Source organism: Aethalodelphis obliquidens, unplaced genomic scaffold, assembly GCF_003676395.1.
Source record: "Aethalodelphis obliquidens isolate GAN/ISIS:26980383/991018 unplaced genomic scaffold, ASM367639v1 scaffold51, whole genome shotgun sequence".
Classification (NCBI taxonomy): domain Eukaryota; kingdom Metazoa; phylum Chordata; class Mammalia; order Artiodactyla; family Delphinidae; genus Aethalodelphis; species Aethalodelphis obliquidens.
The window spans coordinates 1,098,864-1,122,557 of NW_020837995.1; the positions used below are offsets into that span (position 1 = coordinate 1,098,864).

Sequence of the window (23,694 nt, forward strand, 5' to 3'; positions counted from 1 at the left end):
CTTGAAGGATTGCTAATCAGTGAAGGGGTCAAAGAGATCCCAGGCAGGGAACGTGTGTGAAGGAACCGAGAGATGAAATAGTGCAGCACATCTGGAGAAGCGAAGGTTTGGCTTTGATCGAGTGGGAGGTTGCGGGTTGGAGAGGTGCAGAGCGGGGAAATAGGTAGAGCCAGATCACAAAGGACCTGGAACTTCTACCTGAAAGTAGTGGGTAATCCTTTGAGAACAAAATTATCATGTTTCTGTTTCATAATGATCAATTCAGTATAAAAGAGAGGTTAGAAGGAGGCCAAAATTGAGCTGGGAGTGCCAGCTGGAAGCTTATTTCACTAATCCAACAAAGAAGAAATGAGAGCCTCAACTATGCTCATAGAAGTAGAGGTGGAAAGGAGGGGGGAAAAGTTTAGAGATTTGTAAATAGGTAGAATCCATAGGACTTGATAAGTGAATTTGGAACAAGGTTGAGTAGTGAAGAGGAAACCGGGATTGTCCCAAGAAGAACTGGGTAAAGAGTGGTTGTGTCTTTCACTGAGAGAGAACTGCGGAGGTTGAGCAGGTTTGCGTGGAGGTTAAGTTCCTCTACACCCTAGTCTTAATTAAACGCTAGTGGCCTAGAACAAAGGCTTAAATATAGCGAATCTCTCTAGTTATCTAAAGTAACCTTTGAAGAATTATTTTACAGTAATAATCATTCCTCTTACTTATTTTATTCTGCCAGGTTTTTTCTCATGTGTTACCTCTTCGTGAACTTGGCATGTGCCTTGCAAACATTACTTCGAACACCCAATTGGAGACCCCGGTTCCGCTACTACCACTGGTGAGTCAGCTTTTTTTTCTTCTTCTTCCCCACATTTGGAGAGAACCCATCATTGAACTAGAAAACTAGGAGATTCTGAGTTCTCGATACAATTTTTTCTTGGTCACCCATTTCCTACTGTCTGTTGCAACTTCCAGTGCTCACATGAACTTCCACCATCCTACTGTGGTTTTTTTTTTATATATGGTTTTATAATAACTTATAATATCCACTTGAGAATAAAGATCAAAACTGTGAGATAAATACTTCCAGGCTGCTGTGTTCTTCAGGTTAAAACAACCTACCCTTTGCATATCTGATTGCCTGTTTCCCTCTTAGCTAAGCACTGGGCTTCATTTCTTTCCATTTATCCTCGTATTCGCATCAGTTTTCATCAGTTTTGATTCTCAGACTCCCTTCCTTAATGTGATTTCATTTAGTAGTTAAGAGCATGAGGGGACTTCCCTGGTGGTCCAGTGGTTAAGACTCCACACTCCCGATGCAGGGGGCCCGGGTTCGATCCCTGGTCGGGGAACTAAGATCCCACACACCTCAACTATTGAGCCTGCGTGCTCTAGAGCCCATGTGCCGCAACTACAGATGCCTGCGTGCCGCAACGAAGACACAGCCCAGCCAAAATTAATTAATTGATTTTTTTTTTTTTTTTTTTTTTGCAGTACGTGGGCCTCTCACTGTTGTGGCCTCTCCCATTGCAGAGCATAGGCTCAGCGAGCCCGCTCCGCGGCATGTGGGATCTTCCCTGACCGGGGCATGAACCCATGTCCTCTGCATCGGCAGGCAGACTCTCAACCACTGCGCCACCAGGGAAGCCCTAATTAATTGATTAATTTTTTTAAAAAAAAATTTAAAAAAAAGGAGTATGAGCTATGGAGTCAGATGACCTGAGTTCAAGTGTCAGCTCCACTATTTCCTAGTTTGTAACTTTCAACAAAGCACATAACCACATAAAATTTCATTTTATTCATTTGTAAAATGGGACTAATAGTATTATCTATCTCATAGGGTTGTTTTGAGATAATGTAAAGTGCTGAGCACAGTGCCTGTACACTGTGCAGGTACACAGTAAAGCTCTCAATGAAATGTTGCTACAGCTGCTGCTGTTGTGTTCACGTCTCCTCAGTCCTAAAGGAGCCACCACGTTTTTAGCTACCATCCCATTTCTTTCAATTTCTTTTCTGTCACAGCTAGAGGTTCTTTAATATGCCCTGTATGTACCTGTTGCTACATTCCTCTTTGCTGACTTTTTCCTTGATCCCTTTCTAGTTTCACTTACCAGTGGTGGGTAGTGATGTAACCTTTATCTGGCACAAATTTAGATCTTCAACTGATCTTAACACCTCTAATCCTCTTTCTAGCTTTAACTTTAGTTAAAAGTTCATTATGGGGCTTCCCTGGTGGCGCAGTGGTTGAGAGTCCGCCTGCCGATGCAGGGGGCACGAGTTCGTGCCCCGGTCCGGGAAGATCCCACATGCCACGGAGCGGCTGGGCCCGTGAGCCATGGCCGCTGAGCCTGCGCGTCTGGAGCCTGTGCTCCGCAACGGGAGAGGCCACAACAGTGAGAGGCCCGCGTACTGCAAAAAAAAAAAAGTTCATTCTGAACTTTTTTTGTGTTACTATTTTGCTTTTGTAACTTTTTCTCTTTCTCTTTACACTCTATATTTTCATTCATTAGATCCTAATTTTCTCCAGATTAACAACTGTTCTATTTGTTCTTTGAAATTTGTCATACAACTAAGTTCATTCTGTACAGAAAACAACTTCAGTAAGCATAGTTGTCTACCTATTTGATCAAAACAAGAATTTCATTATTTTCTTCCAAGTTCCTTATGTAAAGTAAAGAAACTAATGGGAGATTTTTCCCAGTGGGTTCTGCAGTTGTGTTAATAAATGTTCATGAAGTTTTTAGTCATATTCACGTGAAATACTTTTTTAAAAAAGATCAAAGAGTTATTAATAATTTTGACTACACGTCCCATCTTTGCTTTCCCATGTAGGTATTAATTGTCCTCATAACTACAGATGACTTTCATAGCATCCCTATTCATTTATATGTTCTTCCAGCAATGGGAAACATCAGCACTAAGGGTGGTTCAGGACTCAGTGCAGATCTATTAATTGTTGCCAGTCCATGATAAGACAACTATAAAAACTGAGAAAAAGCATTTAGAAACTTTATAGCAATTTGACATTGTCACAACATCCAAGCATATAACAGTTTTTCTAGTAATTCATTTTTTATTGCATTTTACAGAAGTTCTATCTGCAACATATTGGAATTTTAAAAAATAATAATTTCTCATCAGTTTAAGAAGCACCTTTGGCACAGACTTCTTTTGCAGCTGCTTAGAAACACATTTAAAAAAATTCTTTTTGTTTTTAATTTTCTAGGGCCCTCTCTTTCATGGGAATGAGTATCTGTCTGGCTCTGATGTTTATTTCTTCCTGGTATTATGCCATCGTAGCTATGGTAATAGCTGGTATGATCTACAAGTACATCGAGTACCAAGGGTAAGTCTGGACATACAACCTTGATGGCTGCTAAAACTATCGAAACTGGATAGTTTGGTTAGAGCCAGCCTGGTGAAAATTGCATTAGGGATCCAGGAAACTTCATTCATCTGTACCCAAATTTTGTACCCCTAATTCTCTTAGTCACCTTACAGACATAAGCCATTGATCATAAAGGGAACCTGTTGAGAAAGTATGAATGGATCAGGGAAAAGATAACTAAAAGGATGTACTGAAATAGTAATGATAGTATTAAAGTATACTTTGCCGTACAGCAGAAACTAATACAACATTGTAAATCAACTATACTCCAATAGAAATAAAAAAGAAAATAAAATAACCAACAAGGACCTACTGTATAGCGCAGGGAACTCTGCTCAATACTCGTATATGTATAACTGAATCACTTTGCTGTACACCTGAAACTAACCCAACATTGTTATCAACTATACTCCAGTACAAAATTAAAATTAAAAAACAAAGTATAACACAAATATAAATATTCTTGCTTATCTCTTCAGGCAAGGAATTGTGTCTGAAATGGAAAATAAATTAGTCCTGAATTACTTTGTAACAACTAAGACTTCACTAACAACGTCCCAAAATTAGGAATAAATAACACTCTGATCTAGAAGATTACATTGAGTTTTGCTTTCTCTGCAATTATTTTTGAAATAATTTAAACTTGGGATCTGTAGTAATTTCCTAATCCAAATTGCTATTTTACATTATTGCTTTTGAATAGTTACATCGCAGGACAAGGTAAGTGACCCTTCCAGCCTTTATTCTGAACGGCTGTGTAGTGCAGTGTGTTGGTAAAGGGTACTGTTGATCTGCTTACTGTGGGTTCATTATGTTAATAGAGATCATCGTATAAATAATTAATATGAGCTTTAATATTCTACCTTGTGTGTATGTTGCTTTTAGATAAAGAAAAAGTAAACTGTTTTTTGAGATTGTACTTATGGTTTAAATCTGTCTCTGCTCTTTTCTCCTCTCTCTCCCAGAGCTGAGAAAGAATGGGGTGATGGTATCCGCGGGCTGTCCCTCAGTGCAGCCCGATTTGCTTTGCTTCGGCTGGAAGAAGGACCTCCACACACTAAAAACTGGAGGTAAAAAAACCAACAGAGCTTAGTGGTGTTTGGCACAGAGTTACCACACAGAAAGGTGTGCTTCATTGATTACAGGATAAGGAAATCATGGGGCTCAAGGAATTCATGAAATGGACATGCTTTGACTGATTCTAAATTCTTGATCCTCTGTTCCCTTTTAATCATGTGCTATATGATCTAGACTTCTACCATTTTCATTCTTCCTTCAAGACTGATCAATTTGAGGTAATACTGGGAAAATTCAGAATAACTATGCAGCCGCACCCTATCATTTTCTCTAATCTCTTCCTTCTGTCAAAGTACGTGTTTTATACAGATCTCCTGAATTAAAGGGTAGACTTGTCATTCTGTCCCCAGACCCAGAGTGTTTTCTCATCCCACCCGCTTCCCCGCCAACCTCTTTACAGGCCTCAGTTGCTTGTACTGCTGAAACTAGATGAAGACCTACATGTCAAGCATCCTCGCCTCCTCACCTTTGCTTCACAGCTTAAGGCAGGAAAGGGTCTCACTATTGTGGGCTCTGTCATCGTGGGGAACTTCCTGGAGAACTACGGTGAAGCTTTAGCTGCTGAACAGGTAAGAGTCAAGGCTTATTGACCTCGTGGAATTTAGCTTATGGTTTTGTGCTGTTGAGTCATAGACCTCGGATTTCTAAATTAATCCCTTTCCTGAGTGATCTAGGAGGTGTCCTTCATAGTGCTGACTTGAATGGTCATATTCTCCCAAATACTACGATGAACCAGAAGATAATAATTTATTCTTCCCATTTAAAAAGCATTTCTAAACTATAAGAGTATCAAGGCTAAGCACTATTTCCAAATAGACTCCAGACATTGACTCAGCCCTGAGAGAAGTCATGTAAATAAATCATCCCTTGAACTATGGTGATGGTTCCTCTCAATCTTGTGACAACAAGGAGCGAAGAGCACATTTTCTTCCTCTTTGCTAATCTACATGGTGCTATGACCAAGATTCCTTTGCTACTTCTGATTAGCTTATGGGATATTAAAGTTCTTCCTGAAGAAGAAAGTAGATTTTCACTCTATTATAAGTGATAGAAATCACCCTGGAGAAATTTCAGTTACATTTCAAAAATTTTACTGGATTTCATTTTGGAATGCTTTGAAACCCTAGAACTAGAAATGCTGAAGAAACATTAGTCCAGAGTGATCACAAAAATAAATAAAAAGCACAGTATTGGAAATCAAGAGACCCTGATTATCCTAGCTACACCGCTGACTTAATCTGTGCCTTTGGGAAAATCATATCCATTTTCCACACCATTATTCTCTCTACCTTTCTACCAAGGGAGTGAAGTAAGACTAAATGAAATATTATCTCCAGACTGGCTTGAATAAATAAAAGAATAGTAAAACAAATACAAGTTTCGCAAGTAATCACCATTAAAATATCAAAAGGGATGTGGAAGTAGCAAAAACAAAAATAGAAAACATACCTGAGATAATTCTAAATTGAAAACTGAATCGTCATATTGAATTTCTAGTAATATGAGTCAGGGCAAGACTGGGACTAAGGAAGGAAGGAGATTATGTTCACACTCACCCTGGGCAATTAAGAAGGAATATTGAATATTCACTTTGTGACGATCCCTATTCTCAATTTGTTTGGTATGTTAGAAAGAAAAGCAGAAGAGAGGAAAAGGTAGAGGAACTATCAGTACATGTAGACAACTACCTACATATGTAGTAAGCACTTAGCAAGTGAAAAAGGCAAAGGATAATAAAATTTCATTGGGATAAATTAAACTTTTTGAATTGTTCTGTAGATCTTATGCAGAGTTTGGAAGGAGGAGGGGAATATAATACGGAGAAGGAGTAAGAAGTTAAAAGACCCAGGATGAAGTAATCCAGTGTTGAGATTCTGTCTCTCTTTCAGACCATAAAGCATCTAATGGAGGCAGAGAAGGTGAAAGGATTCTCCCAGCTGGTGGTGGCCGCCAAGCTGAGAGAGGGCATTTCCCACCTCATCCAGTCATGTGGCCTTGGGGGCATGAAGCACAACACAGTGGTGATGGGGTGGCCAAATGGCTGGCGCCAGAGTGAAGATGCTCGAGCTTGGAAGACTTTTATTGGTACAAAACATTTCTCATACTATCCTGAGGGCTCAAATAGAGGATATACCCTAACCCCACCCCCCAGCCTCCTAAAGTAGAGACGATGTCCTTGCTGAAGCATAGTCTCATAAGGGCACCTAAATATCTACTACTAGTAATAACCTGATTCTCTTCACCCCCTCCAGCCTTACATAATGTTCATCAGTTGTTTATCTTGCCAAGTCTTACATTAGGAATTATCTCTGAAATGGCCATATTTCCATGTGTGATCTCCCACATTGACATTCTCACAGGAATTGGAAGAATTGTTCTTCAGCATCAAAATCTCCCCAATTCATGTATCCCCCACTTAGAAATGTAGTAATCAGAATACACCTAGTAATGTAAATCATAGTTCTCAGTCTAATTCTGTTAGCTATTCAAATTTTTCTTAATGATTTTCGTTACTTGATTTGGTATAGCCTACTGTGTAAATAGGACACCTTGCTCAAAGAACTGTCAATGGGCATTATCCTTTCTTTGCTGACATGGTAGGAAGCAAGGTAAGCCTAAGGATTCATCTCTGCTTATCCTGATTCTCTCTGTTTTCTCCCTAGGCACAGTTCGAGTGACAACTGCTGCCCATCTGGCCCTGCTGGTGGCTAAAAACATCTCCTTCTTTCCCAGCAATGTGGAGCAGTTTTCTGAGGGCAACATTGATGTGTGGTGGATCGTGCATGATGGGGGGATGCTCATGCTCTTACCGTTCCTACTGAAACAGCACAAGGTATTTTGACACCTTTTTAAAAAAGTCTTTCTCTCTTAACTTCTGTCCTGGTTCACTAGACAGAGAGTCTTCCTTTCATTCTATAGTGTTGGGGCTTAGAAAACTTGGGGATTATTCTTGGCTTTCCGTGATTCCAGATTCAACGTTATAAGAAATAGTTTTCTTTGTAGTTGATACCTATTTCCAAGGGAAATTCAGCAAATTAATAGAACTCCATATGAGCCCTTGGAAAAAAACATTAATAAGTGAATTAAAAAAAAAAAAAAAAAAGACTGGGGCTTCCCTGGTGGTGCAGTGGTTGAGAGTCTGCCTGCCGATGCAGGGGACACGGGTTCGTGCCCCGGTCCAGGAGGATCCGCGGAGCGGCTGGGCCCGTGAGCCATGGCCGCTGAGCCTGCGCGTCCGGAGCCTGTGCTCCACAACGGGAGAGGCCACAACAGTGAGAGGCCCGCGTACCGCAAAAAAAAAAAAAAGAAAAAGACGAAAATACTGGAAACCTAAGAGGGTGTGTGTGTATCTTATACATATTTATGTTCATCCTTTGGTAAGACTGAAATTTAAAATAGTAAATATTATAGTCTGCACAGTGTCATCAGTATGCTATCTGAGTAAAGCACCCTCTTAATGTATCATGTGCCATCTTTTCTGTTTTGCCAGTTTTTTTCTTGTCATGAAATAAGAACTCCTTTAAACTATATTTTATGTGTTCCTTGGTCAAGCTTTTGCCCTAACAATAATATAACAAGTAAGTAAAATAAATAAATAAGTAAATAAATAATAATATGGCAAGTAAGAATCTAGGAACATATACCCTGAAACTGTACAAGATTGTTCTGGGCAAAAGTGCCATTTATTTTAAGAAATAACTCTTTTTTGCCTTCTTGCATTTAATTTTCCACGTACATGTGGTACTCTCTCAGGTGTGGCGAAAATGCAGCATACGGATCTTCACAGTAGCCCAACTAGAAGACAACAGTATTCAGATGAAGAAGGACCTGGCCACCTTCCTGTATCACCTTCGCATTGAGGCAGAGGTGGAAGTGGTGGAGATGGTGAGAAAGCTGAGTTCGAGATAAGAGAGACTACCCTGTCATTCTAGAACCTCTTCTGGTTTGGGAATTTCTTCAGCTGCAAATGTGGATTAATTCCTTAGTTTCAACAAAACTCTCATATGTTGATCTAGATAAGTACAATGCATATGTGATGTGTATTTAGTGGTAGTTTTCAATTTTTGCTTTCCTGTTTGTTTGTTCCATAGCCCTTCTATTTCTGCTAGATTCTTATCTGCTTAATACAGTTTTATTAAGTTTCAGTTCATATATTCGTGCTAAAATCACACATAGCTTTTTTTAAAAAATAACTTGTAACTATTAAAAAAAATAAGACTGGGGTTTTTGTTTTGTGTTTCAAGGAAACACGTATGTCATGGTTAGATTGTGGAAAAGACTCAGGGCTCTGGATTTCATCTACAATCCACAATATTATTATATTTACATAGCTCAATGACTGAACAAAAACTAAAACCTAGGTTGATATTGTGATACTTTCTCTGGTGTAATTTAGTAAGTGGAAATGAAAATATATGGTTCTTTCTCTTTTGTGCTTATTGCCTACTCCGTGTGATATCTACGGCAGCATGACAGTGACATATCAGCTTATACTTACGAGCGCACCCTGATGATGGAGCAAAGGTCCCAGATGCTCCGGCACATGCGACTATCCAAAACAGAGCGCGACAGAGAGGTGAGATTTTGCTGCACTGACCTAATCCTGGCCCTGTGAAGTCTATCACTGAAAGGGATGATAGTATTGTTCTCAGCATGACAGATTCTTTCCTAATTGCTTTATTGGTTATTCCACTATAACCACATTTCAAAATAATTAAAGATGAAGCATGAGAGAAAATTGGGTATAGAGTCATAGCTATGTTGGGCCTTCCTCAGGCACAGCTGGTAAAGGATCGGAATTCAATGCTACGATTGACCAGCATTGGCTCTGATGAGGATGAAGAGACAGAGACCTATCAGGAGAAGGTGCACATGACCTGGACGAAAGACAAGTACATGGCATCCCGGGGGCAAAAGGCCAAGTCAATGGAAGGATTCCAGGACCTACTTAACATGCGTCCGTAAGTTTTCCTACTCACAAGCTTATCACTTAACATAGTATCCTAGTTAGTGCCACAGATGTGGCACTGCCTGAATACACAGGACAGAATCTAGTCTTCATTTCACCCCAAATCCAGCCATCTTTCTATTGTTTGCCTATGCCTATCAGCTACCAGTTAATACTGTACACAAGCTAACCATCTTTCTTCCTGTCCATACTGTGTTCCTGGTATAAAACAAGCAAATGTAGAATGTGAAAGCTATGATATCAATATTATAAGGCAATCAATCATTTGTTCATTACATCAATCATAGTTAAAGCAAAAAATCTCTAAAATCTCAAGTTTTTTAAAGTTGACGATATGCCTAGTTTTCTCTTTGCCTTAACCCACCTGTTTCTTCCCTACCACGCTCCCCTTCCAGGGACCAGTCCAATGTGAGGCGGATGCATACAGCAGTGAAGCTCAATGAGGTTATAGTTAACAAGTCCCATGAAGCAAAGCTGGTTTTGTTGAATATGCCAGGGCCACCCCGAAACCCTGAGGGTGATGAAAACTGTATCCTTTCTGAGAGCAAAACTTCCAGTAGGGAAAATCTTAGCCTGTGTTTTGTTTTGTTTTTTAAAATTCTTTATTTATTTATTTATTTTATTTTTATTTTATTTTTTTTTGGCTGTACGCCGGCCTCTCACTGTTGTGGCCTCTCCCGTTGTGGAGCACAGGCTCCAGACGTGCAGGCTCAGCGGCCATGGCTCATGGTCCCAGCTGCTCCACGGCATGTGGGATCCTCCCAGACCGGAGCACGAACCCGTGTCCCCTGCATCAGCAGGCGGACTCTCAAGCACTGCACCACCAGGGAAGCCCTTAGCCTGTGTTTTAGATGGGACACTAAGTAACTGTAAAAGTCATTGTCTATGACTTCCTGTCTTGAGGAGGGAAGACTGTTAAAAGTCTCAGGCAAGGATCCTTACTTGGTAATACTACTCTCCTTCAGGGGAGTTGGGTATAAGATGTTCTCTCTGAACCCTAAAGAGACTTTTTAGGTGGCATATTTGCAACATGACTTTCAACATTCAGTGTATAGAACCCTTACTGACAGTCCTAGAGATGGAACACCCACAGCCCTTCTCCTTTCCAGGCTCTTCCCAGTTTGCAAAGCCTCTCTCTTTTGCATGGAGTTAGGGGAGAGGCAGTTGAAGTGGAAGTTCCCTCTGAGGGGGAAAGATAAGGTTCTTCTTCATACCCTAATTCCAGGATTGTTTTTATGGGACCCCTTCAGCACTGCAATGGCACAGACTGGTCCATTCCCACCAGTACCATTAAGGAAAAGAGGTTAAAAGAATGCGTAAATCAACTATATTTGAAGAAAAAAAGAAAAAGAAACTGGCAGAAAAAATCTAACTTGAGCAGGTTCACTTGGAAATTACTGGGATTCTCTCCTGGAATCTTACAGGCTGCCCTGTTGTGGCTTTTTCTTCTTTCTGCCTTATTTGCTGTATAGTAGTAACACATTACTTCTGGGTTTCCCCCATTTTAAAATAACATTTAGAAAAAAAATCTAACAAATGGGAGAGAGTCTTGTATTATTTATGCAAAGAGGCTAGATCCCCAGATTACTTCAGAGTTCGATTGAATCCAGAGTTCAGACTTCTCCAGTTCTGAATATATAATAATTAAAACAAGCATGTTGATTTTGCAGCTTTGTAGTCAGATAAACTCAGATTATCATGATGCCAGGTTTTAAATTGTGCTCTTCTGCCTATTTGTCTCCTTGACAAATTCTGAAGACATGGAGTTCCTAGAAGTGCTCACTGAAGGACTAGAGCGAGTCCTTCTTGTCCGAGGTGGTGGCAGTGAAGTGATCACCATTTATTCATAATCTACCCCTGAATGACTCTGCTGGGCCTCACCTTTCCAAAAAGGCTTCCAACCTCCATGGAAGTGCCAGCTCTTTACTACCACTCCCATCAACTAGAGACCTGTGTTCTGTGTACGTCACGCTGAACTCTTAATGAGCTGAGCCTCAAGTACTTGTGCAGAAAAGTACAAACAGATCTGCTCTTTGCTACCATATGACCTGCTGTCCTTAAAGAAGAAGCAGATATTCCCTCAACCTCAGAACAATGCTCAAGTCCTACAAGCCATGCCTGTACCAGATAAAGGCAAGTTAGAATTAACAAGCTAAACCAATAAAATGAATTGGCAAAAGGGATGCTAGAAATTCAACTGAAGACAAAAGTATACGTCTAACATTAAAGATGAGTCTCAGAAGTCATGATTCAATGATGACACCATGGGGGTAACAGCCAGAGAGACACAGCCTCATCATACTAAAGAATTCATGGCCAAGTACACAGGGAGCTAACATCTTTGTGGAGACATCCGTGGCAAGCCAAGATGACAATTTTCGTCAGTGTATCCACTGCTCTCCAGGACTCTAATTTTATGTTAGGGTACTAATATATAAAAACGGAAACATGAAACTGCAGCCCCTACTTCCTCCAAAATAAAATTCCCCCAAAATACGTTTAAGTACACATACTGTGTTGTATATTTCAGCTGTTTCTCAAACCCATCCTGTGGTTAGGATTGTAATACAGGCACTGTTACCACGGAAACTGTTTTTTAAAAGGTTGAGTAAAAATTATTTCTTTCAGGTTCTTTGCAAATGGACAAACTAAGCGAACTCTAAAAGGTAGCTATCAAGATTTACATAAATGCAGTCTGTGGTTACCTATGAGACATGGGCAAAATATATAAGCTGTTATCTAAGAAATGCAGATGATGATGCATACTAACCAATAGGTTCTCCTTTCCTTCTCCCTTTTATGCCCTCTGGGTTATAGGCACAGATCAAAAATCATCACAAACACACTAGGAAGACTGGCTAAAATCCTTTGCTAAAAACCTTTGGATTATCCTTCAAAGGGAGAATCCAGCAGTGGAATTCGAAGTTTATAGCCATATTCCTTCCATAGTGCCAAAGTTACTGAGCTGCTGCTACTCTTCTTACCTACTTCACTGAAGTGGCATGCAATTGGCATTGGCCTGTTTCAAGAAACTTATTTCATTTGGAAACTTGTGGACTCATTCCCAAAGCCAGCCATAATGAAGACTTGAGGGCATGCAGCTCAGCACTAAGTATGAGCATTTTTTTTTCCTTTCAATTTTATTCATTTTGACTGCAGAAACTTGGATCTGAACTAAGAGATTATCCAAGGTAACAGTCTTCTATTTCAGTTTTGTTTTCAGAAAGCTCTAAATGTGTCAAGGAAATGCTTCTGCAAGCTTAGCTTTTTATTTGCTAACTTAATGATCACAAAACACCTGCTTTTCAAGCATAGGGAAACTGCCCTGTGTGACTGAGTGGTAATTTCATATATGTGAAATCTTCATTTATTGTACAGGATAGATAGGGTATTCCAAGAAACTATCTTGCCTGTATTCATGTCTGCTTTTGAATTTCATTTTATTAATGATAAATAGTACCACTCTTTCATTACCAGTAGGATATGGAGCAAGCTGACTTGCTCCATAGTCTGCAGACTATTCATCTGACCCTTATGGACAGAGGAGAAAAACCCTTCAATATGGCTTAAGAAACTGAGTCATTTTGGTTTATTCCCTTTGCTCTTCTCTCAGTGTCCCAGCCCAGTCAGGTAGCAAAGCAGACAAGATCTTTTAAGTCTTTTTTTTCTGCTGCTTCCTGCAGAGGGTAGAAGCATTGTTTACAACTTTCATTGCAACACTCCATTGCTAAGTTGAGTCCAGCAGTAGTGGAACAGGTACCCTAGGACCCAAGCTATTAAAGACCCATGCTCTAAAGGTCAGCTTGCCCAGGAACTCCTTTACATTTACACAAAACCTCTGGCCAAATGGACAGAAAGTAAGGTTAGTTTTAGAAGAGCTTTTTGTGGCTGGAGCTCTGTAAGAATCCTTTAAAGGGATAATGGAATTAGTGGCTACTAATATAGCCCCTACTTTAGGCCCTAAAACACAATCACTGTTACATGGGGAAGTGGCTATTAGGCCAGATTTAAACTCATCTCTGTCTAGAGCATTTCATGTCTATGTGTTGCTTATGTTGTCTGCAAACTGTCTTGTCTCTTTTAATCACTGCAAATAAAGCAATACCGAAAACTTGATGAGAGAATGCACCTTAGGGGAAGGGGCTTTGTGTTTCATGCAGGAAGAGAAAGGAAAGACCTCCTCCTGCCTTTTGAAGAGATCCAGCTTTTAAGTCTTAGCTATGACTTTACCAGGGCAGGTTATGACAATATTCATTTTCCAACTGCTGGCCCTCTGCCTTTTATAGCTATCTTAAAAGCTTAAGTTTGAGTTGCAGCATCTGTCTGACAGGTGCCAAGTTCCTTTTGGCAGGGCAAAGACCACTACTTTGTATCTTCCGTTGCCTCAGATTCCTGTGGCCCCTGAGATCCCGCGAATCCTCATTCTCCCTAAACATGCTAAAAATCCATTTTTGTGGATACTAAAGTAGCAATTACACTGTAAGCATTTTATGTGTTTTGGTCTGGTTTATTTTTCTTTTCATCATGTATAATCTGAATTCAGCATTAGTTTCTCACATTTCTCTAGTATCTCCAACAGAATTTTTATGTCCCAGCTTGTGTTAAATAGAAGTGAAATATATCAAGGAGCATAGATTTAAGGGATACTTGTGCAACTTTTTTTTAAAGCACTGTTCTCAACCATTTAATTTATTAAAAGGAGATGCTGCTGTAGCTCTTGATTTATCAGCAACCACTCTTTTGTTTACAGAGTTATGGTTTCATTTGTTGTTTTGCTCTCTACTGGAAACATAAATAAAGTTTTCTACCTTATTTTCAGTCAAGAGTTGTGGTATAGTTTTTTTGTGTTTGTAGTGATATGTACATTGTCTTTCTAGGATCTGTCTCTTCACCATGGAGAAAAGAGACCTTTTGGTCCTTTTCAGTGAGTGATAATGTTAAAGGTTGGTATGCTGAGGAGGAGCCACTGGGCATGAAGGCGGCTGTAAACGAGCTCCAGATACATAGGCACCACGTGCTTCTTTCTCAGGTTCACAAAAGCAGTCCTCCTCCACTGAATTCCATCCTCTGAAAAAAGAAAAAATGAATAAGTTAATGGTGAATGAGAAATAACTGAAATAACTTCCTGAATCAAGTACTTAATACTTTAATCATAAGCTCTACTTTGCTTTATCTTTAAAATATAACAATTTCCAAACTCCTAATGGATCTTATTTCTTAAGAAATGAGCTCTAAGAGCAACTGTGATCCCCCACCATCAAATGGATCAACTATTTACTGTACATTACATCTGCCCCAAATTTAACTTTCCTTTTGCCTTACCTCAGGGGGCTCAATGAAGGCTAACCAATCTGATGCATGTGTAGGCAAGAGTCCCATTGACTGGCACTTATAAACAGCCAATGCCAAACCCATAAGGTTCCCAATGAGATACACCAAACCCTGAAGAAACTTCTGGCTTGAACTTTCTAGCATCTTGAAAGCTGTTGGGGTAACAGAAAGTGTCAAAAACCAAAAAAAACTTTTTTTTTTTCAATACGAATCAGGCCATATATTAATATATATAACACAGACAGTCCAGTCCCATAGTAAGAGTACAAATAGAACCATTAAAGGTGAACAAAAACCCACAAGCACCATTTCCTCCTCCATGCCACCACCACTGCCATCACCACCCTGCACACACTCCTACTGCAACTAGGCAAGAGCTAGCTGTGCCAAAGACTTCCCGTAATGGGTTCTGCCGAAGAATTTGCCTTTGATTCTTAAAACTTAAGGAGGATTATTATTTCAAGAATACTTACTGGCTGAAATGGCCATAAGTGCTTGAATGGGTCGCCAAGCCATCATACACACCATCATAGTAGGGAAGATGGAGATAGTATTGCCTGCCATGTACATGATGAAGAGGTTCATGGGAATCTGTTTCAGGGGACCCAAGGCAATGTCCCAGCAGCGCTAAAACAAACACAGTTTTAACCTCTGATCACTATCCTCAGTCCTACGTTATATCACTGGCGTTAAAGTCAAATGAACACAATTCCTGACTTCGTGCTTCTCAGTGAGCTGACTCCTCAATTCCACCACCTCTGCCCTTCTCCCACTTTGCCACAGGAAGCTTGCTCTTCTAAAGATAAGGCATCTTCACCATTTCTGTTTTTCCCCATGGGTTTCCCAAATACCATTTTTCCCCAAGACTTGTGGTAAAGAGAAGACTTCCCTATTTTTGTTCTTATACTTCTGCATCTATCACTGGCCCATCTACAACTGAAGAACTAGATAAATCCACATAGTGGTAGATTAGCATACCTCAATAACTAATAGAACAAACAGACAAATCCAGATATAAAAGATCTGAATGATATTATTAACCCAATTGACAAATAGAACACTGCACCCAACAGGTGCAGAAATCACAGTCTTTTCAAACACACATAGGACATTTACAAAAACTGACAACTTACTGAGCCATGGAGAAAGTGTCAATAACTCTCAAAGAACTCCAATCATACAAAGCATATTCTTTCATTATAATGCAATTAAGCTAGGAATCAATAACAAAAGGATAACTAGAAAATCCCCTATGTGTTAGAGTGAAAAAATGTGCTCTAAATGATCCACTAATCAAAGAAGAAATTTCAGTGGAAAACAAATATTGTTAACTGATAACAAACACCATATATTAAAACTGGGACACAGAGCTTTGAGAAATTTACACCCTTAAATACATATTAGAAGACTAAATAAAAGTAAGCATCTATTTCAAGAAGTAAGAAAAAGAATAAATTAAACCCAAGGAAATGGAAAGGAAGGAAATCAAAATGAGAGCAGAAATTAATGAAATTTTCTTAAAATCAACAAAGCCAAAGGTTTTTTCGAAAAGATTAAGAAAATACTGGTGAGCCTGATGAATAAAAAGCAAAATATTCAACAGCAAGAATGAAAAAAGGGACATCTCTATAGGTCTTCCATATATTAAAGTGATCAATATCATGAATTTGGGGGAAATGGCTAAATTCCTAGAAAAAATAACAACTTACCTAAATGGCATAAGAAGTTGGAAATTTAAATAGTCTTATAACTTTAAGAAACTATAATTAAGCCCAAATTCTTGGGCTTAATTCTTAACATTTGGCAAATTCTTAACATTTAAGGAAAAAATAAAGCCGATCTTATACAAACTCAGAGAAGAAAAAATGAATTCATTACTGTAATATGGGGCCTCATAAATACCAAAACCTGCCAATGACATTATGAGAAAAGTTTACAGACCAGTATCACTCATGAACCTAAATGCAAAAATCCTAGGGGCTTCCCTGGTGGCACAGTGGTTAAGAATCCGCCTGCCAATGCAGAGGACACGGGTTCGAGCCCTGGTCCGGGAAAATCCCACATGCCACAGAACAACTAAGCTCATGCACCACAACTACTGAGCCTGTGCTCTAGAGCTCGTGAGCCACAACTACTGAGCCCACGTGGCACAACTACTGAAGCCCGCATGCCTAGAGCCTGTGCTCCACAATGAGAGAAGCCACCATGATGAGATGCCTGTGCGCCATAATGAAGAGTAGCCCCCCCCCACTGCTGCAACTAGAGAAAGCCCGTGCACAGCAACCAAGACCCAACACAGCCAAAAAAAAAAAAATCCTAAACAAAATATTTAAAGTAAATCTATCTATATAAACAGAATAATATACCCCTGTCCATTTGGGTTTATTCACATAAAGGAATAAATGGCCATGTGTAAACAGTTCCCTTATCTGTCATTTACACAGATCATTTATATGAGAGTTTATTTATAGAATTCTTGTTTTTTTTAAATTTTCTGGCCCTGCGGAGCAGCATTTGGGATCTTAGTTCCCTGACCAGGGATCAAACCTGTGCCCCCTGCTTTGGAAGCATGGAGTCTTTACCACTGGACCACCAGGGAAGTCCCTATCTGAGAGTTTAAATATCAAATCATCCATACAACAGAATTGCTCTAAAATACATATTTTATAATAATCTGCCTTTAAAATCACGCCATTTTAGTAATACCTTACTATCATGTATTATTCATATTATGCTTTGATGTACCAAGATGAAAAATGACAGGACACTTATCAAGAAAATCACTGACAACAGCTCTGTCATTTTCATGTTGTGAAAATCACTGCATTTCATGAATCAAAGTTCATTTAATATTGAACAATATTAAGGCTGAGAGGAAAGTGCCAGTCACTGTTCGAGGGACTTGGGAGACAAAATCTTGCTCTCAAGAGCAAGAGCTTACAAGAGTGAAAAGAGAGATAATAAAATAAGTAAACTATATATGAATGATATGGAGAAATATATATGAATGAAATGGAGAAATATAAAGTAAGAAAAGATAGGGAGTGCCATGAGGGTAGACTTCACTAAGAAGGTAACATGTGAGAGACTGAAAGGAGATGAGACAGCAAATCATAAAGGTATCTGGGGGAAAAGGAAAGAACAAGTACAAAAAGCCTGAAATAGAAGCTTGCCTGGCATATTTCAGGAGCAGCAAGGAGGCCATTCTGACTATAGGAGTGAACAAAGGGGAAAATGGTAGAAGATGAAGTGGCTTAGACCAGGATGATAGATTACAGCAATAAGAATTAAGATTTTGAATCTATTTTGAAGGTAAAAGCAACGGACTGTTCTGACAGGTTGGTTGTGTGGTATAAGGGAACTCCAGTAGAAAAAGATGACTTGAACTGGAACGCATTGCTACCAGTAGCTAATTTTCAACCTACTTCCTTATATCTTATGTTCAAACGTCTTTTATTTTTACAATTATTGAGCACTTTTGGATCTGATATGTCAACTAATGTAACACTAATCTCAAGCGGTTTAGCTATCAAATATTCGGGATAAGGGCCATCTACAGTAAGACATTCATGTGCTTCGTGGGAGAGGGTGGGTGTGTAGGTCAGGACTGGCCCAAGGACTATAGTGACATCTATACCTCTGTACCTTCTCCACTAGGATCCGGTCTGTCTCTTGCACGCTGGTATCAGGCACTTGCTTGTCCAAGTAACCAACTGGGTACAGCGAGTCTCCCTGGCCACCGCCCCGGTCACTTCGGCTCCTAGAGACCAAAACCAAGAAACTAAGGTTGCAGCCTTCCACACTTCATATTCCACATTTCCCGTTCGAATCACAGGAATAAAGATCCTCAGATGCATCTACCCAGATTAGACCAGCCCTCTCGTGGGTTCGTCAGACCCTTGCCTGTAGGGAGGAATGAAATAAGCATCCTTTGGTCATAGAAACCTCTATGGCAGAGAAGCCGCTAGCTCCCCAGGAGTCGTTTCTGGGCCACCCATCCTTTTCAGGGAGTTGGGCCTGAGGGTTCAGGTCCTATTCCTCTGGGGTAGTGCTGGGGTGGGAGCTCTGATGTCGAACTTTGCCCAGGCATCTCACCTGCTGCCTCCTCCAGGTCCGCTCAGCTCAATCGCCCACTTGAAGCGCCGGCCTCGGTTGGCCACCAGGCTCCCCTGGGCCGTCATGGCAACGGCCGCCTCCCAAAGCTGCAGAGCTCCCGACCAAACTTCTGCCAGGCCTCAAGCCCAACAGCATCCGCGACTTCTGGGGCTCACTCAGCAAGTCCACATCCGGCGCGTAACTATAGACGTCACTTCCGTCCCGGAAATTGTCAGGCGGCTGACCGAAGGGTGTGGTCGGAGCTACAGAAGGTGGGAGGGAAAAAAAAGAATGTAAAGGTACTTAAAGCGTCTTCCACGCCTTCCCTCCTTTCTGAAGAAGGCCTGCAGGGTGTTCCCTCACCTCTGAGGTGCGTTTTATGGGACAAAGGGAAGTCCATACTGACTCTCCATTAGGGGTTGAAGCCCTGAAAAGCGTCTGGAGCTCTTACCCGTTCCCGGGAGCACAAGATTCAAATAATCTATTTAAATCCTGGCTTCACCACGGATTGTGTGACCTTGAGCGAGTTATTTAGTAGCTTCTGGGTGTTGAATGTCCACCGTGTACCAGGAACTTTATGTCTATTATTTCATTTAATTCTCACAGGAACCCTGCGACGTAGATAGTTCTGTCCCTGCTCCGCAGCAAACCTAGGAGGCAGTGTGGGCATGTTAAGGCTCTTGGGCTCAAGATTCAGACGGTCTCCGTTTGAATTCTGGCTTCGTTACTTAATTGCGTGATTTTGGGCAAGTTAGATTCTTTGTGTTTCAGACCTTTCCATATGTACCTGCTTTCGAGGCTTGTTCTGAGGTTGAATAGAGTGCTTGCCACAAGTGCATGACGTGTTTTTTAATGTCATTAATCTCCAACATTATTCGTGGTGATCGGGTTTTGTATTCAACTGTATACCTATATCATAATTAAACCTATCATTGGGTTTTTAAGTTGTTTACTGTTTTTTTCCCTTTTATAACCAATGTTGCTGTCACTGTCATTCAAATCATATATTCCTTCCCTTGTAAAGTACTCTCCTACTTGCTATAAAATTTTTTTAAGCTATAACAAAGTTTCTTTGGTCGCAAGGGTACTCCAGGTCTTTTATTCCTTTGTTCTAGGAATCCTCATAGTGTTACTTGCTAAAAACGTGTTCCAGAGAAGGTGAAGATGTTGAGACTGAACTGAGGAAAGGTTCCAAGGTCAGATAAGCTTGAGATATTGTATTCTAAACATACATCCCAGAGATTCTCGGTGCTACCGGTATAACATTAAAACCACAAGAAATAATTCAGTAAATAATCTCCTTTCATTTTGTTTCCCAATCTGCCTGAATAACAAGCCTCTTTTTTTTTTTCTATCACATCTGTTAATGGCCAATGGAATCAATGTTCCATAGAACACAGAGGGCAACTTGCTATATATGTGCTAGAATTAAAGAGAAAGAAGAAGGCACTCTTTAAAGATCTGACTGATATTTTTTAAAGTTTGTTAGAATATCATTAGAAATAATAGATCCTTTATGGAAATGGAGTTTCAGATTGGAATTAAACTTTTTTTAAGGTTTAAAAATCTATAAAAATGTGTTTTTTTAACATCTTTATTGGGGTATAATTGCTTTACAATGGTGTGTTAGTTTCTGCTTTATAACAAAGTGAATCAGTTATACATATACATATGTTCCCATATCTCTTCCCTCTTGCGTCTCCCTCCCACCCTCCCTATCCCACCCCTCTAGGTGGTCACAAAGCACCGAGCTGATCTCCCTGTGCTTTGCGGCTGCTTCCCACTAGCTATCTACCTTACGTTTGGTAGTGTATATATGTCCATGCCTCTCTCTCACTTTGTCACAGCTCACCCTTCCCCCTCCCCATATCCTCAAGTCCGTTCTCCAGTAGGTCTGTGTCTTTATTCCTGTCTTACCCCTAGGTTCTTCATGACATTTTTTTTTCTTAAATTCCATATATATGTGTTAGCATACGGTATTTGTCTTTCTCTTTCTGACTTACTTCACTCTGTATGACAGACTCTAGGTCCATCCACCTCATTACAAATAGCTCAATTTCGTTTCTTTTTATGGCTCAGTAATATTCCATTGTATATATGTGCCACATCTTCTTTATCCATTCATCCGATGATGGGCACTTAGGTTGTTTCCATCTCCAGGCTATTGTAAATAGAGCTGCAATGAACATTTTGGTACATGACTCTTTTTGAATTATGGTTTTCTCAGGGTATATGCCCAGTAGTGGGATTGCTGGGTCATATGTTAGTTCTATTTGTAGTTTTTTAAGGAACCTCCATACTGTTCTCCATAGTGGCTGAACCAATTCACATTCTCACCAGCAGTGCAAGAGTGTTCCCTTTTCTCCACACCCTCTCCAGCATTTATTGTTTCTAGATTTTTTGATGATGGCCATTCTGACTGGTGTGAGATGATATCTCATTATAGTTTTGATTTGCATTTCTCTTGGAATTAAACTTTTGAGGATCCAAGTTTTTGCACAAAAATGTGTTTTGTAAGAAAAGTAAAGGGTAACATATAGTTTAATCCTGACTCCAAATGAACTTCTAAGAGAGGTAGGAACTCTCTTGGCCTACATTTCTTCATCTATAAAATAAGGGACTTGTACCAGATAACTTCTTAGGGTACCTTCTAGTTCTAAAATGTATTTTTTTGGAATACATATTTTGCATATTATTCTTTCATATATGGTATATTCATAGAAAGAAGACAAATCATAAACACATTAAGGAATAATGGGATTTCACATCATTTTTTAAAATTGTGCTTTCCCATACTTTTAGTAATTCTCTGCATTATGCGGGTACCACTTTTGGATTTAGAGAAATATAAATGTTATTAATTATAATATGACATGATTCTAAACCTAGAAGTGGAATGGTTCTGTCCTGGATTCAAAGGAGACTCATCTTGGGAGCCCTTAAAAAATACTGATGCCTTGGCCACACCCACAGAGATTCTAATTCATTTGCTTAGGGTGGAGCAAGGTCATCAGTATTTTTGTATGGCTCTCCAGGTGATTCTCCTTTGCAGCAAGGACTGAGAACCACTGACCTGGAGTGTTTGGTTGCTCTAAAATGACAAGGTTTGAATTTACACAAAGTAATTTAAGCAATCATTAGTTTTTAAGAGCCTCCTTTTATGCCTCCCACTGGGATAAACTTGAATTAGAAAATAATAGAAATACTGAAATTGTAAAACTAAATGTCAAACTTCCTTTACTTTGTGGCTTTGAGCAAATATGATTTTAATTAAAGAAACTGAGAAGGCAAACCATGATTCCACAGGTCATATGAGTTGCCTTGTTTGACTTTTACAATTTGTGCCACCTGCGCAGTTTTGGTATTTGTTTTTGTAACTATCTTCCCCGCCCCTGCCACTCCACCCCGCAACCTCTTTAGGAGTCTGAGAAGCTGACTCTTTCTAATACTTCATGCCATTCTCTTCAGAGCAGTTGCATTTGGATTGAAACTTGAACAAAGAAATTTCTATTTCACACAACCAGATTTGCGAGAATGGATCCCTTTAAAGGAAAAAAAGCTTTACAGCTATGTCTTAAGTTTTTGGTCTCTGCCATTTTACAGTGTCCCTATAATAAATCTATTGGGCTATCCTCAGCCGTCCAGCCAGTTCCCCCAGCGTGCTCTAAAAGCTCCTAATCCTTTTGGCAGCTTAAATAAAATGGACTTCTATTGCAATCTCCATTTATTTGTGTTATTTAACTCTACTATCATTATTGCCTTCTGAAAAGGAACACCTTACTATTGCACCATTCATGATGCAGTTTATTCCATGTCAGTAATGGGGTTTTAACAAGAGGAAACTTTTTCCTCTGTTTTGTCTGTTTGCATTTTCAAACCTCTTACTAAGATCTTAGTAAGATCCTACCTTGCTAGCTCTTGGGTATCTGCACTATTTCTATGCGGATTACAAATTTTTCAATTTCTGGTTCATGGCTCTGCAGTGTCATGAACTAATATGGTGCTGGGAAAAGATGTTGGTTAGTAATACCATTCTTCATTAGTAATTACCTTTTTTTAATTTCAGGAAGACTGTTGTGCAATTCACATTTTACCTGCAGTTCACAGGTTCCCATTATAGCACTTCCCTCCAGCACTTGCTTAGGAAGCTGGGAGGATTGCCATTCCCACAGATCCCATTGAAAGCTAAGAATGACAACTATAGCATAAGTCATAATGATATATCACTGATAGCCTAACATGTTTCTTCAAACTTGGTTACTCTGGATTCATGCTGGTGATTAATTTCAGCTGTCTTGGAGGTGGGCTAAACTGTCTCTACACCAAGGATCTGAGTGACTAATCCAGGTCCTTTGTGGCATTTTTTCTTATGTGCTAATTTTAAAAAGCCTCGATTGGTTCCATTATAAAGCATTGTTTTATAGCCTGAGTTTTTTGTAAGGAGGATTGTCCTCGCAGAATTCATATGTTGAAGCCCTAACCTGCAATGTATTTGGAGATGGGACCTCTGGGGGGTAATTAGGGTTAGATGAGGTCATGAAGGTAGGGCTCTCATACTGGGATTGGTGTCCTTATAAGAAGAGACACAAGAGAACTTGCTGTGTCACTCTGCCATGTGAGGACACAATGAGAAGGTGGCTGTCTACAGCCAGAAAGAGAGGTCTCGCCAGGAGCTGAATCAGCCAGCACCTTGATCTTGGACCTCCCAGTCTCCAGAACTGTGAAAAACTAAATTTCTGTTGTTAAAGCCACCCAGTCTGTGGTATTTTGTTATGGTAGCCCAAGCAGACTAATAAAAGGATGAAGTGGGATTCAGAAGACTTGAAGGAGAACAATAAGTACCTTTTGTGTTTAT

At 39.8% G+C, this 23,694-nt stretch overlaps 3 protein-coding genes across 9 annotated transcripts in view; 2 read left to right on the forward strand and 1 right to left on the reverse strand.

Annotated features, from left to right (window-relative positions):
• Positions 1-14,236, forward strand: part of SLC12A6 (solute carrier family 12 member 6) — an 87,137-nt gene extending 72,901 nt beyond the window's left edge. For all 4 annotated transcript variants that reach the window (XM_027083775.1, XM_027083774.1, XM_027083776.1 and 1 more), the window contains 11 exons: positions 719-817; positions 3,206-3,325; positions 4,333-4,437; positions 4,845-5,013; positions 6,334-6,529; positions 7,108-7,277; positions 8,198-8,329; positions 8,913-9,020; positions 9,221-9,405; positions 9,809-9,942; positions 11,172-14,236. In XM_027083775.1, coding sequence (XP_026939576.1) covers positions 719-817; positions 3,206-3,325; positions 4,333-4,437; positions 4,845-5,013; positions 6,334-6,529; positions 7,108-7,277; positions 8,198-8,329; positions 8,913-9,020; positions 9,221-9,405; positions 9,809-9,942; positions 11,172-11,263 — 1,510 coding nt within the window. In that variant the 3' untranslated portion in view covers positions 11,264-14,236. The remainder of the gene's footprint in view (positions 1-718; positions 818-3,205; positions 3,326-4,332; positions 4,438-4,844; positions 5,014-6,333; positions 6,530-7,107; positions 7,278-8,197; positions 8,330-8,912; positions 9,021-9,220; positions 9,406-9,808; positions 9,943-11,171) is intronic.
• EMC4 (ER membrane protein complex subunit 4) lies at positions 13,909-19,044 on the reverse strand. Of its 2 annotated transcripts, XM_027083785.1 has the most exons (5): positions 18,840-19,044; positions 18,390-18,504; positions 15,218-15,371; positions 14,736-14,896; positions 13,909-14,480 (listed from the first exon to the last, which is right to left on the reverse strand). In XM_027083785.1, exons 1-5 carry the CDS (start codon positions 18,923-18,925, stop codon positions 14,445-14,447), a joined length of 552 nt encoding a protein of 183 aa, XP_026939586.1. In that variant the 5' UTR covers positions 18,926-19,044; the 3' UTR covers positions 13,909-14,444. The 2 variants fall into 2 exon arrangements, with proteins under 2 accessions (XP_026939586.1, XP_026939587.1); XM_027083786.1 differs by lacking the exon at positions 14,736-14,896 and having other exon boundaries at positions 13,970-14,480; positions 18,840-19,039.
• A 54-nt stretch (positions 19,045-19,098) lies between these two features.
• Positions 19,099-23,694, forward strand: part of KATNBL1 (katanin regulatory subunit B1 like 1) — a 63,049-nt gene continuing 58,453 nt past the window's right edge. Inside the window, exons 1-2 of one of the 3 annotated variants that reach the window (XM_027083781.1) lie at positions 19,099-19,209; positions 19,955-20,035. The gene's annotated coding sequence lies outside the window, so the exon portion shown is untranslated. The remainder of the gene's footprint in view (positions 19,210-19,954; positions 20,036-23,694) is intronic. The other 2 variants (XM_027083780.1, XM_027083782.1) reach the window with 2 other exon arrangements.